Genomic DNA, 16,748 nt, shown 5'->3' with positions numbered 1-16,748 from the left:
ATAAAAAGTTCTATCGACTTACTTTTTGATTTTTTTGCTAAGTTGCCTTTTTCATTGAAAATTCTGAGATCCGGATTGAAAAAGCGAGAATGAGGTTAGATTGCTAATTTTGAAAATCATTCCAATTATCATTTTTCAAGCAGAGCTTTGCTTTTATGGTAGAAGTGACTTTAAAAAATATTTGTCCACTTGGATAATCTACATTCTCAATTGATTAGTTAGGTTTTGGTTGATTAAAACATTCCCTTATTTTGAATCAGATAATGAACAGGTTAAATCGGCCATCACAACAATATTTTCGTTTAAATCAATTAAGCTATTTATTTCTTACCTGAAAATGGTATTGCTTATTGCGAGATAAAATCACGTTTCTCCTTCGCTGTGAGTGACAGGAGATTATTGCCGCCTTATTACCGCAGTGTAAAAATCAGCAAGTTGAACTGAAATTCTGGTTGATTTGGCTGTCAACTTGGTTTGTTTTGAATATTTTCCAAAAAGTCTGCTCAAAACTCAAGGCAACCTTTGACAACAGCCAAAAATTTGTTCTGCGGTTGTCTTGCGGCTGTCATGCGACCATTATCTTGCGGTCGTATCACCGCACGTGAACTCTAATTATTGACGCCCGCAGTAATATTATTTTTTACTACTAATATCGATTTTATGGTGAAATAAAACAATTTAAAATTTCAAACCAATTGGGTCCTTAAATGAAGCTTAGATTGCTGATATTATTGTTTACAGCGATAAAGCTTATTTTTCTGAGTACAATGACCCTTTGTACGACCACAAAGAGTTTAAAATGGATTTTTAAATCAATTTGGAAAAAATAACCTCGCGGTCCTTCTTGACAGAAAAGTTCCTACTTGACAGCTCGTTCCAAGGGGACCATAGTTAATCCATCGAAAAAATGTTGTCTTGTAAATTTTTTTTTTGCATTAAAATGAAAAAAAGTGATCAGAAATGGTTTTTAATCGTGTTTTTTACCGTTCTACATAAAAATTGGCATAGGGCTTTAGTACCCAATTTACTCGCTGTAGGTTATAATGAAAACATCACCCCAAGTTTCAGCGCCCTCTAGTGGGGGGTAATTTTGACGTTTGATTGCCTATCATCTTGCCCAAATTGTTGCCCGATTCGAACCGCGCATTTTCGCCCGTTTTGTTGTTCTGTCTCACTCCCGCCTGGCAAACGCGTTCTCTCCCCCGTCTCACTCTCGAAGCCCGTTGTCAGTTGCAAAGCCCGCAAAAGTTCTCTCGTTCCTCCATCATTGCGAGTTGGTTCAAGATCCCAGCAAGAGTTTGCCCCGTGTGCCGGTGCCGGTTGTTCCGTGGTTTAACTTCCTGTTTTCCCACTTGCGCTTCGATTCGTTTTTTGTTGCCGAAAGCAAGTGGAATCTGGGTGGAAAGAAGTTAGTTTGGTTCGTTAGTTATTTTTTTTTGTCGTTAAAGTTTCGGGGGGAGATTTTCCACGGGTCTGCTCGTAGTTAACGGTCATTTCCTGGCCCTTTTTTCGTTTTGCGGGAACCTTCAATGGAAAGTTTTCCACTCCCTGCCTGCTAGATTGATTGTTGAGGGCCCCGGTCAGGTCAGATTTTGAAACCCCCGAAAGATTCGTTTTTTTTGCTTTTCTTTTGTCGTCGATCTGTCATTTTTGTGACGACCGTTTATGCGAACGTTCTGTCAATTTGAAATTCGCCACAACAGAAAACCGGTCGGAAGGAAGCAGAAGAAGATTGTTTTGTGCGCCTACAGCCCGTTGAGAGCGAGTGAGTGAGAGCTAGAACGGCACCAGCAAGAAGGTGGAAAGAATAAGAGGCCATCCGCAGCAGCAGCAGCAGAAGGTCCTTGCAGGGCTCGCCGAGAACATAAAGGTGCCAAAAATCGCAGCCGCCGATCCAGACTTCCGTTGAGCTGGTCCGGAATCCGGAATAAATTTTCAAGTTAGAGTGAAACACGGGTTGACAAGCAAGCGCGGAAGATGAGTTCCGTCAAACCAGACGACAAGGCTAGCGACATCCCGGAGAAGCTGTACGATGCCAGCTCCAAAAAGACGTACAAGAGGCTGCGGTTCTTCGGCAAGGTAAGAGGGAGCGATTGATGGGATATCAGGGTATCGGAATTTGTCGCAAATTGGGTAGTGGAAATCGACTGGATCGTTAAGGTTCGAGGGCGTTTTGGATTGTTGCTTTTTTATGGACTTTGCATAAACTAATCGAAAACATTGAAAGTAGTTTACATTCATCTAACCTCAAATTTAAAAGATTTAGCGTCGTTGACAACAATCCATGGTGTTGACTTAAGCAAAATTCTTGAGAAATGTTATTCTTTTTACAATTAAAATGCAAGGAAGTCTTCTCGACTTAAGCTTTTGGAATGTTCCCTAAAAATTTGTGAGTGACAAAAAAAAAAAGTTAACTTAAAAAACTACAGATTAAAAAAAAAAATGTCCTAAAAGTAGCCTTGTTTCATATGTTAATAGGTCATATTTAAAAAAAATCTAGAACTGTTCCTAATGAACTTTAAAAAAACAACTTAATCTACCTATGTGGTAGGTGCCTTCCTCACATTTTAAAAACAGTGGGTGACATGGATTTAAAAAAATATCGCTCGAGAACGGCTTACCAGATCTTCAATGGAAAGGTCTTTCGGTTACCTAACCATCGATGGGTCGAATGATGGATCTGGACATAGTTTACATACATTTAAGCAAGGATCCAGTTTCAAAAATATACACTTAAGAGGTCATAACATGAGACATGGTTGCCAGATCTTTAATGTTTTGGACTTGCCACGTCCGAGCCACGTAGCCTAGTGGTAACGCTTCCGCCTCGTAAGCGGTAGATCGGGGTTCCAATCCCGGCTCGGACCAACACAACTGGTGATCTTTTCCCTTCTGGATTCGATTGCTTAGTAAAGGGAAGGTAGTGTATCGTCACAAACTGGACCTTATCACGACACCTTAGGGAGGCGACCTATGGAATGTTAACATTAACCTAAACATGTTAACATTAGTTGAGTGAAAAACTGCCACTGAATCCGCTTTGTAAATGCCGGCCCCGATACTCTTCACGGGTGTTCCCCTCAGGAACTGGGAAAGATTTACTTTTTTTTTTACTTGCTGGAAAGATCTTTCGATTACCTAACCAACGATGGGCTGGAGGATAGAATTGGACATATGTAGTTTACTTACATTTAAGAAGTGAGATCCGGCTTCAAAAAGGTACATACATATTACTTAAGTGGTCATAACTCGAGACAAGGTTGCCAGATCATTAATGTTTTGGAATCGTTAAAATGTTTGTTCGATTACCTAACCAACGATGGGTCGGATTATAGATCTAGACAAAGATCCCCCCCTAAAGTATCCACGTGGTTTATGGATGGTTCCCTAATAGGGGAAATTCGATTATGTTTGGCAGGTTAAGCATTCGCTCATAACTACATCCAATTTGCTGATTTTCACTATTTAAACAACTAATTTTGCAATTTTTTTGATAGAAACTTGCTTGCTCACTTCTTGTCGAGCTATTTATTTCAGTCGAGAACGCTTTAAATGACCTGTAATTGAATGTCAAAGTGATGATATGACAACATTAGAGGCACGCTGGAATTAGATGCTGTTCCCCTACATCGTTTACGGGTGATAAGAAATTGCTCATTTAGGAAAATAATCGCTTTTGAAAAAAGTTTAAATATGTTAAAATAAGACACTAAATATTTTTATAAATAAGCATCAACACAACTAATGTTGCCTTAAACGTGATTTGTGAATCTATCAGGAGTGAAATAATACATATAGTTCAAATAAATCATGAGTTGAAAATAGTTGTCCACTTTTCACAAGCGGTTTTCTCGAATCGTGAATTTCCGAGATATTTTGATAAAAAAAGTAAATGTTGTCCTGATTTACCGTGTAACACATCGTTGGATGGGTAATTGAAGACCCTTCCAATGAGCCCAGAAGATGAAGATCTGACAACCCTACCAAAAGTTTTGACCACTTAAATGTCAATTTTAAGTTTTTTTAGGCCGGATCTCAGATATTTTAATGAAAATAATGTCCGGAACCATCATGAGACCCATCGTTGGATGAGTAATTGAAAGACCTTCCCATTGAATCTAAAAGATTAGAAATCTGATAACCCTATCAAAAGTTATGACCACTTAAGTGTTATTTCGATCCGGCCTCAAGGATCGAAGGTACCTTTGGTATTTTGATGGAAATTAAGTTCGAAATACAGTAGTTGTTCGGTAACTGGAAGAAAGTTTAACTGGAAGGGCGTTGTTTAACTGGGCGCTCGATAACTGGGCCGTAGCCCAGTTAAAAAGCAGACAAACGTAAAAAAAACAAAACAAAACCGAAATCACCGAGGGGTTGATGGATGCTAAAATCATGCTCAAAAAAAAATATTTTTTTTCAAACTGTTATATAATTTCAAGTCACAATAGGGTGCTAAAGCCCTATGTAAATTTTGATGTAGGGGAAATATACCCTTACTAATCAAACACCTATCTTCGTCATATGGAGAGTTTGATGCTCGATTAAAGCTCCAAAAATACTATTTAGGATATAAACTTACCAGCAACAGCACCGCCTCGAGTAAGCACGCAAATTTATGCCATTTACTGACCAAAAAGATCAAATTTAATGCACTTTTGATCATAATTTCTATTTTGCGAGACCATTTCTCATCATTTTGGTGGCACACACATCCACACGCAAGATCAGAGGTTAACTGCTTAACGAAAGTCGACATCAATATCTTTTCACTTGCGCTAACGATTTCAAAGCGCTTAAGGTATAAAATTGCTTTCAATTACCGGCAACATGTTCTTTTGACCATTACTTAGTCACTTAAAAGATCGCTGGAAGAAAAAAAGAACTAAGCTGAAATAGAAAAATGGGCGTGGCCCAATGCACTCGACTGATTAGAATGCATTTTTGAAATATTTTTTTAAATGCTTGTAAAAGGAATAGCATAACTTTTAATAAAAGTGAAAATAAACAGAAATGTTCACAAAAAGTTGCTCTACTCGCTGGTGTACTTGGTTTTAGTGAATTTCAAGGAACAATCCAGATTGTCCAGCATCATTCAAACACGACCGCTTATTAGACTTAAAATGGGCATATTTCCCCTACAAAGATTAAAAACACGCTTAAAAAAATTGCTGATCACTTTTTTTTCAATGCAAAAAAATAAAGTTGACAAGACAACATTTTTTCGATGGATCAACTATGGTCCCCTTGGAAAGAGCTGTCAAGTAGTACCTTTTCTGTCAAGAAGGACCGCAAGGTTGATTTTTCAAAATTGATTTAAAAATCCATTTTAAACTCATTGTGGTCGTACAAAAGGTCATTGTACTTAGAAATATAAGCTTTATCGCTGTAAACAATAATATCAGCAACATAAGCTTCATTTTAGGACTCAATTAAAGAAATATGAAAAGTAATCATTGTAAATAAATTTAAGTAACTTTTATTTTTATATTTCATCAAAAAAATATTATGCAACGGTAGTCCCCTCGTTATTTTTCGTTCAGCCCAGTTAGCGAACAACAACTGTATCATGTCTAGCAAAACAATGCAAAAGGGTCGTTGTGGGTTTGTAAACAAAGAGTGTATCCCTTCCATGCCAGATGTAAACATCATCTAGCATGAGCAGGACACACTCGACACAACGACCCTTTTGCATTATTTGAATGGATAATCGACAAACCACCTGCACTTTTTCCGATGAAACTGTGAAATTAAAGATAAGGTTACCAGATCAAAAGTTATGAGTAGCCCATATTTGAAAATATATTTTAATAATAATAATATTTTAATATTTTTTACTGGTTTTGGATAGAACAGACACAGAAAAACAAAATTAGTGCATCGTTTTCCAAATTTCAAGCTATTAAGTGCTCTAAAAATTCCTATCCCTATTCAAAGTGTAATCCCGATTCGCCCCAGATGACGGTACTATTCCAAATTAAGTATTCTGCGAAAACCCCGTTTTAGTATTCGTCACCATCCTAAAAACCGTCCAACTTCAAGCAAAACTTATTCGGGGATACCGTGGAGATTTTCCCATGTTCTCTTAAAAAGGAGTGCATCACTGCCCATAATTGAAAATTCGGCTATTATGCCAAATCAAAAAAAATAAAAAAAATAAAAATAAAAATAAAATAAAATAATAATAATAAAAGCGTGGCATATTAGCCTTTTGGTTTTTCGCATCGGCAGCTAGGTCTAAACACTATTTCAGTGAAATTCAAGTTTCAGAAGATGCGTTGGAACATCCTCTACCACCTGGTGCAAATATCTCGTTTTGCCAAAAGTGGATATAAGCCGTTTTTTCAATGGTGGGCAGATCAACGCTTCCCGTCTTCCATATCCTTTTCCTTGGTAATGGTGCGCGGTGGAAATGGAAAACACGATTACAATTTTGTATACCCTGTTGCTGTATTTCTATGCACAAGTCATATTTTAGTGAAAATTAACTAAAACCCCCATCTCTCTCGCGGTAACATTCTTCACCACAGGGCGGCTTCGCAAAATGCTACGAGATCATGGACGTGGTTTCGGGCGAGGTGTTCGCCGGCAAGATCGTCTCGAAGAAGCTGATGATGAAGCACAACCAAAAGGAGAAAATGACCCAGGAGATCACGATCCACCGGTCGCTGAACCACAAGAACGTCGTCGGCTTCCACAGCTACTTTGACGATCCGCAGAACATCTACATCGTGCTGGAGCTGTGCAAGAAGCGGGTAAGTTGCCTGGCTTTGGGTTGAGGGTTGAGTTTTAATTTGTTTTCATTTTTTTTTTAACCGACAGTCGATGATGGAACTGCACAAGCGTCGTAAGATCATCACCGATTACGAGTGCCGGTACTACATCCACCAGGTGCTGACGGGAGTCAAGTATTTGCACGACAAGCACATCATCCACCGGGATCTGAAGCTGGGCAATCTGTTCCTGAACGACGAGCTGCACGTCAAGATCGGTGACTTTGGGCTGGCCACCAAAATCGAGTACGAAGGGGAACGCAAGAAGACGCTGTGCGGAACGCCGAACTACATCGCGCCGGAGATTCTGAACAAGAAGGGCCACAGCTACGAGGTCGACATCTGGTCGATCGGTTGCGTCATGTACACGCTGCTCGTTGGCCAGCCACCGTTCGAGACCAAGAGTCTGAAGGATACGTACACAAAGATCCGCAAGTGCGACTACCGCATCCCGACGACCTTGCGGTCGACGGCGGCCGAAATGATCTGCTCGATGCTGCAGTCCGATCCGATCAAGCGACCGAACGTCACTTCGCTGTTTGATTTCGAGTTCATCACCGGCAGTTACATTCCCAGCTCGCTTCCCATTTCCTGTCTCACGATGGCGCCCCGCGCTGACCAGCTCGAGAACGCGGACCGCATGGGTAGGAAACCACTGTCCGAAGTTAACGGTACAAACGCCCTTGCATTGAACACCTGCCAACTGTCTTTATTGATGTTGTTTTTCTCGATTTATTTCCCCTTCCGCCAGACGACACCCGGTTCGAGTCGTCGTTCCTCAAGAACAACCTGCACGATGCCATCACCGCTTCCGGAACCATGTCGCGTCACAACGAGGGCTACCGAACCGACATCGAGAACCTGTACAAGGAACTGAGCAAACTGATTGCCTCGAAGCCGCCGAAGCTGGCGGTCAATCTCGACGATGAAAACACCGATCCGGCGGTGCAGCCCCTGTTCTGGGTGTCCAAGTGGGTCGACTACAGCGACAAGTACGGCTTCGGGTATCAGCTGTGCGACGAAGGCATGGGCGTCATGTTCAACGACACCACCAAGCTGATCATGCTCGCCAACGGACTGTAAGTTTGGTTTGGCTTGTTTGCGCGACCTCAAATGATCGAATCTCTCTCTTTCAGCAATGTCCACTTTATCGATAAGGAGGGCACCGAGACGTACATGGACATTCACAACTACCCGCCGCAGATGGAGAAGAAAATGAAGCTGCTGTCGTACTTCAAGCGCTACATGACGGAACACTTGGTGAAAGCCGGTGCCGCCGCGGTCAACGTAGAAAGCGACCAGCTTTCGCGTATTCCCCATCTGCACACCTGGTTCCGCACGATGTGTGCGGTCGTGATGCATCTGACCAACGGAACCGTCCAGGTACAACGACCCGTTCGCTTTCCCAAGAGAGGGTTTCACTCTAACACTCATCCTTCCCCCATCTAGCTCAACTTCTCCGACCACCAGAAGATCATCCTGTGTCCGCTGATGCGAGCCGTCACGCTCATGGACAGCAACAAGCACTTCCGGACGTACCGGTTCTCCACCATCCAGGAGCAGGGCTGCTCGAGTGACCTGTACCAGAAGATCCGATACGCCCACGAGAAGCTGAAGAAACTGCTCGAGAAGCTCACCTAAGCGCATCGGAATCGGATTAAATTAGCTTAGTTTCATACCGCCGCCACCCCCCTTCCCCCCTCACGCCCTGTGTTAAAGTTGATGCTGAGCGCGACTCGGCCAGAGGTCCGCATCAAAATATTTGACTGTTTTTTTTACACACTTCGCGATGCCACTTTTGCTGGCGATCGCGCGCGATACAAGAGAGAAAGAAAGAGAGAACTGCCTAGGTGTGTCGAGAAAGCGAGAGCGAAAGAACGAGAAAGAGAGTATACTTTTTTTTTAGTTAACGGATGACATTATCTTTAGTATGTTTGTTTAAGTAAGGTTATGACATTTTTTTGCTTCGTAATAAAACACAAATGTTCAAGAGAAAAAATGGGCACGCTTTTCATGCTTGAGAACCGCGCGGCCGGAAGCGCCAGTCGAACTTAACTTAAAACAGTGATGAATGAAAGAGAAAGAAGAAAAAACAAGCCGCGGCGGAATCACAACACACGACGAGGAAAACGTTCAGTATTCAAAGAAAGGAGAGAACTGTGCCTTACCCACACACCCACACACTTGCAACAATCGAAATTCGCACGACAGATCTAAGCTAGAGAGAGAGAGATAGAGCAAGAGATTATAAAAAAATACTAAAACCCAACAAGAATAAACGGTTTTCCCGATTCGTGGAAAACGAAACGCGCGCCTAGGGTTACACGGTCAGATTTATACGTTCGTAAGGTACAAATACACGCAGGACTATTGCCGAGGAAATAGCTACGGAGGACTGGTTGTTTTATACGGATGTTAGGCTCAAACGTTGTAGATAAAATGATCCATTAGAATAAACGTGCATTTTTGAGTAGGACAACGACATTTTGTTTTTGACTGCACCAATCCGAAATAATTCAAACGGCATTGAAGAATCAAATTGTTCGCTCGGTCATAATCTGCTTAAGGAGGATTTAGTCTATGGCAAACAAACTTGCTCTTTTTGGCAGTTTTCCTGCCGGAGCCGTGGTCGGAAATGGCCAAGATGAGAATCTTCTCAGCAACAACATATTCAGCTCGCTTGTGGAGAACAACAACAACAATGGTAACCCAGCCGGGAAAGGAAGCGTCCCACCTGTTCCAGTGGCCAAGAAACCACCACCTCTTGTGGTAAAGAATACGAGCTACGCCAAGCTAACTCCGTTCGGGATCAAATTGCTGTGTATCTCCGAGGAGCGTTTTATAACCGCGCGGGCCCATTTGATTGAGAATAAAGTAGAGTTCTATACCCACGAAAAACGAAGCAAGCGGCAACTCCGCATCGTTGTCAGAGGATTTCCACCGGCTTCACCCGAATACGTCGAGAAGAACCTCAAGGAAGCGCAATACCTAGATGCTGTGGAGATGAACGCCATCAAGAGAAAAGGAGAGTTCGCCTCGTCAGAGAAACCCCGTACATTGTTACGTTCCCCAAGGGGTACACCAACCTGAAGCAGCTGAGTAAAATCAAGCGCTTGAAAGCACTTCACATTCGGTGGGAGGCCTAGCGGAACAAGCGACCCAGTGCAGGAAATGTTTGCAGTTGGGTCATGGAACTGTCACCTCAAGGCGAGGTGCAACAACTGTGGGGGTCCCCACAAGACGGACGATAGCAAAGTCCAAGAAGTCGAGCCGAAGCGGTGTGCCAACTGCTCTGGAGTCCACGAAGCCGCGGACCGCAACTGCCTCAAGCGTACGGATTTCATCTGGCGGCGGCAGCAGGCTTCGAAACCAAAACCTCCGGTACGGAAGGCAGAGAAACAGAGTCCAGCAGAGGATCGCCCTCGACCCTCAGGATGCAGTCGAAAAAATAATCGATTGAGCGCTGTTGAGCGTGACACAAATCAGTCTAATCAACTTCGCTGGAATGTTGTGATCTCTCATAGTCTTCCAAAGTTCGCTTGTTATGGCTGAATCGTACGCCGCCTTGAAGTCGATATACAAATGGTGTGTTTGCAGATTGTACTTCCAGAATCGTCTTGTCGCAGACTCGGTCTCGGTCTCGGTCATCAGTCTCAGCTTGTCCCACAGGATGTGGGAGACGGCGAGACTTTGTACGCTGAATTGAGCGTGGTGATTATTGAATTCGATCTTAATATTTCGATCGTAATTTCTCGACTCACGATCGAGATTTCTCAATCGTAATGTTACGACCGTAATGTGTTGATGGTAAGTCGTAATTTGTCGATAGTAGACTGAGATCATTCGATCGTAATTTCTCGATCTTCCATCGACATATCGTCGCCGTCGTGCTAACTTGTCGTATGTGCATTAAGGGCCAAATTGAGTTAAGAACGTCATTTTGTGCAGCTCACGATGCCTCATCTTTTGACCTTCGCAGATCCCCAAAATTCGATATCAATCCTGAGATATTCAATGAAAACCAAAAAGGCTCCGGAAATGTTTGTCACTTTTTATATGAAAGAAGTTTCAATCTTGTCGTGCTATCTTGTCACTCCCTAAAAATTGATGTAAGTGCGACAACTGGCCAAAGCAAGGAGGAGACCCGGTGGAAATCGGGAGGATGGGCAAGCGTTTCTTGGAGGATAAAAGATCCGGAACCAGAAACGAAACAATCCGGAACTGTCGAAGAAGGAAAAACAGCAAGGTATGACACGGTAAAGTCTGGATGTCGTCGGCGCCGTCAGCAAGAGCTATTATCACGGCCAACCCCGTAAACGTTTTGGCCCCAAACGACCGCATTCCGAAGATTATCTCCAGAACCGACAAACCAGCTACCACGATCATTTCAACGCTCACCTCCAAGGCATCAACCTCTTCAACGCCCTCGAAACCCACCCCACCTTCAAGTGCCGCCACTTCCGGCGAACTCTCGTCGCCATACCAAAGGCCTGAATCTTGAATGTTCTCCCCGGCGCGTCAGATTCCCCCACCGAATTTCTAGTGCAAGCGATCCTCAAACACCAGAACCAGAACAAACGATTACAAACGTTGAAAACCAACAAAATGAAAGTAGGCGGAAAGCGATATTTTGACAGCGGGCAATGTGTCAGGGCAAAGCGACTGCAGCGCCGCAAAAGGATTGCCACAACTAAAAAATCTGTAGCAATGATTTACACAAGGGAAGAATCGAGCCCAAACGTCTGTTGTCTGTGGCACGTACAAGTTAGACTACCGTAAACATTTGTAATTATAACTCGGGACTCCAGCAACCAACTTCACCCAAACTTCGGGGCAATGCACATAATGGTCAGCCAAACAAAATGTGTTTGTTATTGTTTACATTGCGTGCTTTCGTTTTTGTTTATTCAAGGTCAAACATTAAAACGCGTTTTTCTCGGAACGTCGAAATGGTGGGTGCCACAAGATAGCACGACGACGTCGTTATTAGGACTGACGATCGAGAAAATCTCGATATGTGTTTGAGACTTGTTTTCAAAAACTTCAAAAATTTCAATTTTTTTTAATTTCAAAAACTTTAAAAAATTTAAAATTTTGAAAAGTTTCATAAGTTTATTTTTTTTAATTGAAAAATTTAAAAAGTTTTAAAAATTTGAAACAAATAAAAATTTAAATAAATTAACAAAATTCAAAAAGTTCAACATTTTTAAAAAAATAAAAAAGAGATCAAAGATTTCCAAATTAAAAAAAATATATTTTTTTAATTTTAAAAGTTTTAAAATAGAATTTCAGTTAATCCAAAAACCATTAAAAATTCAAAAAATATCAATGACGAAAAAAGATCTGCTATATTTAGAGCATGATTATCAGGCTTTTACTACCCTGCTTGTTTGCAATTTAAAATTAGTGGAAACAGTCAAAATAGTAATGCCACTTGAATGGCGATGAATGACGTAGTTTATGTTAGTTTAGTTCATCGAGAGGTACCAGAAACTGAGGTAAAATTACATCATAATAAAGGTAATATTCAACCTTCCAAGTTTACATTTTTTTTTACTGTGTTCTAGTTTATGTTCATCGAGAGGTGCTAGAAACTCAATGATTGGTTTAGGAAACGCAAGTTTGCATTCTAGGTATTAAGAGATACCAAAAACAGAAGGTAAACAAATAAGAAGGGAGAGGGCGTTTAAGAAACAATAGCGGAAAAAACATAAAACTAAAAATAAAGATAAGTAGCTGTAACAAAACCATAAGAGGGGTGGAGGGTGGAATTATTGGTCCTATCTCAATTTTCAACAAATTTCCTATATTTTTTTCCGGATTTTTAAAATTAAATATCTTTAATTTGTTCTTGTGCTGCTAAATATTTATTGAATTTTAATTCGATTTGCTTTGAATTTTTAAAATAACAAAAATGGGTTTTTTTTATTTTTTCTTAAAATTTTTTTTTTAAGTTTTTTAAATTGATTGAAATTAAAAAGAAATAAATTTAGATTTTTTTTATTTTGTTATTTTTTTACATTAAAAAAATGAACTTAGATTTTTCAATATTCCGTTTAAATAAAAAAATATAAAAAAAAAATTACAAATTACGATCGTAATTTCTCGATCCACGATCGAGATTTCTCAACAGTATTTAAAATTACGATCGTAATTTGTCGATGGTAGATGGAGATTTGTCGATGGTAAGTCGTTATCTTACTATCGAGAAATCTCGATCATGAGTCGAGAAATTACGATCGAATGCAATAATCCCCACCGAGGATTGTGATGCTTCGATAGTTGGTACAATCGAGTCTTTGCCCCATCTTGTAGATTGGTGTGATGAGTCCATAGTGATGAGGTGAGTCCCCAGATAGGAAACCCACTCTTACACCTTACAGTTACAGAATAAAAGAACGCAGCAAATGAGGTGTATTTTTAAAAATTAACCGCTTTATTACAGTAACGCTTCGATTTGATAATCCGCCATTTTTCGTTCGAATTAAAAGTAAGAATAAGATGTGTTTTCAATAACACACGCTAGTTTGCTTACAATGCGCAAGTTTCACACAATTTAAAAGTAATCGTACACACTAAAAAAATAGTAGGTTAAACGGTACAAGCTTATCATATCTATAGAAATCACGACTTGCTGCTGCTTGCGGCTGGAATTCACCCACCCAAAACGACGCTAGAGAAACTTGGATCCCCCGGACGAGAATCGCGTATCGAGCAGCTGGGCCTTTTTCATGATGGCCTTCTTTTGCGCATCGTCGAACCGATTCGCGTGCAGGTCCACGTTCCTGTCGAACGGCCTCCGGGTGGGTTCGTCTTTGTCTTTCTGGAATGGGTTTTAAAGTTAATTTAGTTTGCTGTGTAGGAGCGTTAGTCGGGGTTTACAAACCTTTTCCTTTTTGAGCTTTTTCTGATGTATGTCGAGCAGGGATTTGTCCCGTTTGTGTTTCTTCTTGTGCCGCTTGACCTGTTCCTCTTGCTGTTTGTCTCGTTGGGCGATCCGGAGCTGCTCCGTTTCCTCCTCGAGGTCACGTTTGGCGTCCCGTGAGGAGTGACCACCCCCGGTGGCCTTTTTGCGCTCCTTGTCGGATGGGGTGTCTGTCCACACGGACCGGTCGCCAATTTCGGGCTTTTCTCGGGTTCTAAATTGTCTCGCCCCTAGGCCCATGTCGGGGACCTTCCGGATGTCGGGCAGTTCCAACATCCAGTCTTCGCGTGCAGTGGCGTTCGAAGCTTTGGCATCTTCGCTATCGAAGCGCCTTAGTTTCATTTCCAGTGCACGCTTTTCCAGCTCGAGTTGTGCCTTGGACGTGGACGCACCTGGAATTGCTGGACCGATAAAGTCGTCGTTCTCATCAGCATCGGGTTCTTCTTCGGAAAATGGCGAAAGTTCCGACTCGGAGCTGTCACCAGCGATGGCGTCCTTGGCGGGGATGAATCCTGCAGGAGGCAATGCTGGGCCGATTGTGGGCTTGCTCTGCTCAGGAGAATGATCTTCAACTTGAAGCTTTCGAGCCGCCAAATGGGGAGGAAGTGCCGGTCCGATAGATTCTACATTTTCTTCTTCGACGGAGGGTTTACGTTCCGGCGCTTTGCTATGCATGGCTGGCGGTAGCGCAGGACCAAATTGATCATCGGGAGCATCGTCTTTGCCCAGGTGATCATCCTGGGACGAAAGTGAGGACACGGATATGTCCAACACCTTTGTCGGTTCTATCTTGGACGGTTCTACGCTGGAAAATGTCTCCTTTGTCGAGTGGCTGCTAGTTTTGCTACTGGACTTGGAGCGATGATCCCGCCGGTCATGCGATGATCGTTTCGCTGGTGATCGTGTCCGGCTTCGATGCCTCCGCTCATCCCTACGCCTTCTGCGGTCTCTGCTGTGGCTACGACTTCTGCTTTTGCTGCGTCGATCGCTGGTTCTGCGGCGATCCCGGTCACGGCTGCGACTGCGGCGACGACTGGTGCTGCTGCGGCTGCCAGCGTCCAATGACGAGCGACTCGACCTTGTCGACGATCCGTACTTGTCCGCTCCGTGCGACTTGTACCGGGTGGATGTCGTCTTGAAGCGGATTCCCGAGTCGGAGTCCGAAGTGTCGGAATCGGACATGGTTGGTTATCTGAAATGAAAGGAGGAAAGGGATTCATATTGTGACTTGAAAAAGGGACAGACATCTGATAAGCAGGTGATATTTGAATCAACAACCAATTTCGATTGGGTTTATAAGTTTATTCTAAATGCAACAAAGGTTCGATAGTTGGTGACTAGCGTTTCGGCGGTAGAGGCTCACATGTTGAACGTCTTGAGCGCTTTTGCCCAGCTGTACTTGATGGATTTGCTAATTCCAGCTGACGGAATATTCTTGATCGACTGCTTCACGCTGCTCTGCCACACGATCGATCGGAGACAACGGGATACGACTTCCTGATAGTTGGACGATTTCGAGACCGCCGTGAGAATGTCCTCCGTGTCCTGCCGGTAGCGTCCCTTGGTTTGTTTGTAGACAATACGACGAACGGGCCACTTTGGAAGGTGGTTCAGATGGTAGAGAATTGTCTGTTCGGACTGATCCTGAATGCAGACCACGTTGTCACTACTGTCCACCGGAAGATACAGTACGCGGTTCAGCTGGGTCAGTGTTGGCGAGTATAGATTGCGGAAATTCTCTAGCTGCGGCCGTACGATGTTGTTCACTTTGTCCTTGTTCTCGCCAAAGATCATTCGAAAGTCGCCGGCATAGCTTAGGTTGGATATTGCTCGGTAAAGTTCAAATTCCGTAAACTTTTCAGGTAGAACTAGTAACGCCGCATGAACGGCCGCCTTCAAATTACTTTCCAGGGCATTTTGAAGCTTTGAACTGGCAGCAGTTTTAATAATCTCTACCGGCTTGTGGAGTCTCCCGGCCAGGTACAAACTGGTCCAATCTGTCAAGTCATCCAGCAAATCTTTCGTCGAAACAACTCCGTACTTGATCACGACGTCCTCCTCCGGAATCGGTATCAGCGTGTTGAAGAACACCTTCGCCCCCAGCGTCTCCTGATATTTGGCAATGAAGTTTCCTCCAAACCTGCCCAACCCAGAATAATGGTCCGGATTCCGTTCCAGATTACTGGCGTGCCACCGATGAGCGTTGTCTACGGTGTAGATCAAATCAATCATGTTCTGCTTCTTCTTGACCTTGTCATATCCCAGCTGCTGCTTCACACCGGAACCGTACGCAAAGCAGAAGGCAAAGTTCGGCGGAAACCGGGACAAAATTCGGTAAAACATCGGAGAAATATTTCCCCTCGACAGCATCGTAATCCCTCGCCAACTTTTACACGTCACAAAGGTACATAATCACTTTTAACTTTCCGCATCAAGCATTAATTTTATTTTACGTAAAACCAACAAGATTTTGCTTCCAAAATATTGACCGCGCGTACGCACGCGTTCCGCCAAACTTCGATCGTATGATAAATGTCAAAACAAAGTGATTTTCTCGGTAAACCATCAAGCCGCATTGACAAACAAAAAAGCTAAACCAAATTGTCGCCAGCAAACTCACCTTGCCAAACGGAAAACGCTGCTGCCACTTGCCGGTCCCGGAATAACCCGATGCACACCTGCAGGAATATGTTGTTAAACTTTTACGGAAATTTTGAACAAAAACGAAAATTAAAAACCGACGTCGGACAAGCGCAAAAAGTCGACTTGAAGGTTACATCGAGTTTACTGTCATGTTGCGGGCGTGTTGCCAGTAAAATCGGAGCAGTGTGTTGGAATCTGCAGAACCAATTAAAATTTGCTCTGTGAATGGAATACAGAGCGGATTCGTTAATTCGAATGTTGGCTAATTCGGCCGTATTTAAATTCAAAAGCACTCGAACGTCTAAACCAGTTGACAAATTGATGTTGACATTGTAACCCCATTGTTCAACGACTGCCGAGCACGTGGTTTCAAGCTTTTGACAGCTGTCAGCCGCGAATTCAGATTCGCT

At 42.7% G+C, this 16,748-nt stretch overlaps 3 protein-coding genes across 5 annotated transcripts; 1 reads left to right on the top strand and 2 right to left on the bottom strand.

Moving 5' to 3' along the window:
* Nucleotides 1-1,249: 1,249 nt before the first annotated feature.
* LOC120421500 (serine/threonine-protein kinase polo) lies at nt 1,250-8,843 on the top strand. Of its 3 annotated transcripts, none has more exons than XM_039584721.2 (7): nt 1,250-1,408; nt 1,704-2,079; nt 6,528-6,752; nt 6,820-7,441; nt 7,522-7,849; nt 7,907-8,153; nt 8,220-8,843. In XM_039584721.2, exons 2-7 carry the CDS (start codon nt 1,978-1,980, stop codon nt 8,409-8,411), a joined length of 1,716 nt encoding a protein of 571 aa, XP_039440655.1. In that variant the 5' UTR covers nt 1,250-1,408; nt 1,704-1,977; the 3' UTR covers nt 8,412-8,843. The 3 variants fall into 3 exon arrangements, with proteins under 3 accessions (XP_039440655.1, XP_039440654.1, XP_039440653.1); XM_039584720.2 differs by having other exon boundaries at nt 1,261-1,417; XM_039584719.2 differs by having other exon boundaries at nt 1,272-2,079.
* Nucleotides 8,844-13,187: 4,344 nt separating this feature from the next.
* Nucleotides 13,188-16,489, bottom strand: LOC120421503 (GPALPP motifs-containing protein 1). The gene is made up of 3 exons (XM_039584724.2): nt 16,316-16,489; nt 13,657-14,887; nt 13,188-13,593 (listed from the first exon to the last, which is right to left on the bottom strand). The coding sequence occupies exons 2-3, from the start codon at nt 14,875-14,877 to the stop codon at nt 13,444-13,446; spliced, it is 1,371 nt and encodes a 456-aa protein (XP_039440658.1). The 5' UTR covers nt 14,878-14,887; nt 16,316-16,489; the 3' UTR covers nt 13,188-13,443.
* On the bottom strand, nt 14,983-16,241 carry LOC120421504 (phosphatidate cytidylyltransferase, mitochondrial). The gene has a single exon (XM_039584725.2). It carries the CDS (start codon nt 16,063-16,065, stop codon nt 15,055-15,057), a length of 1,011 nt encoding a protein of 336 aa, XP_039440659.1. The 5' UTR covers nt 16,066-16,241; the 3' UTR covers nt 14,983-15,054.
* Nucleotides 16,490-16,748: the final 259 nt, after the last annotated feature.

This window comes from Culex pipiens, chromosome 3, assembly GCF_016801865.2.
Source record: "Culex pipiens pallens isolate TS chromosome 3, TS_CPP_V2, whole genome shotgun sequence".
Lineage (NCBI taxonomy): Eukaryota > Metazoa > Arthropoda > Insecta > Diptera > Culicidae > Culex > Culex pipiens.
Note: the sequence above shows the minus strand (reverse complement) of the source record. Positions and strands in the feature narration are given on the sequence as shown.

What these genes read in the sequence shown, in the direction of transcription:
- LOC120421504 (XM_039584725.2), bottom strand. Translation starts at nt 16,065, where the DNA reads ATGCTGTCGAGGGGAAATATTTCTCCGATGTTTTACCGAATTTTGTCC.
- LOC120421500 (XM_039584721.2), top strand. Translation starts at nt 1,978, where the DNA reads ATGAGTTCCGTCAAACCAGACGACAAGGCTAGCGACATCCCGGAGAAG. An exon ending in TGGAGCTGTGCAAGAAGCGG is followed by an intron (nt 6,753 to 6,819) that starts GTAAGTTGCCTG and finishes TTTAACCGACAG; the next exon opens with TCGATGATGGAACTGCACAA. An exon ending in TGACCAACGGAACCGTCCAG is followed by an intron (nt 8,154 to 8,219) that starts GTACAACGACCC and finishes TCCCCCATCTAG; the next exon opens with CTCAACTTCTCCGACCACCA.
- LOC120421503 (XM_039584724.2), bottom strand. Translation starts at nt 14,877, where the DNA reads ATGTCCGATTCCGACACTTCGGACTCCGACTCGGGAATCCGCTTCAAG. An exon ending in AAAAGCTCAAAAAGGAAAAG is followed by an intron (nt 13,594 to 13,656) that starts GTTTGTAAACCC and finishes AACCCATTCCAG; the next exon opens with AAAGACAAAGACGAACCCAC.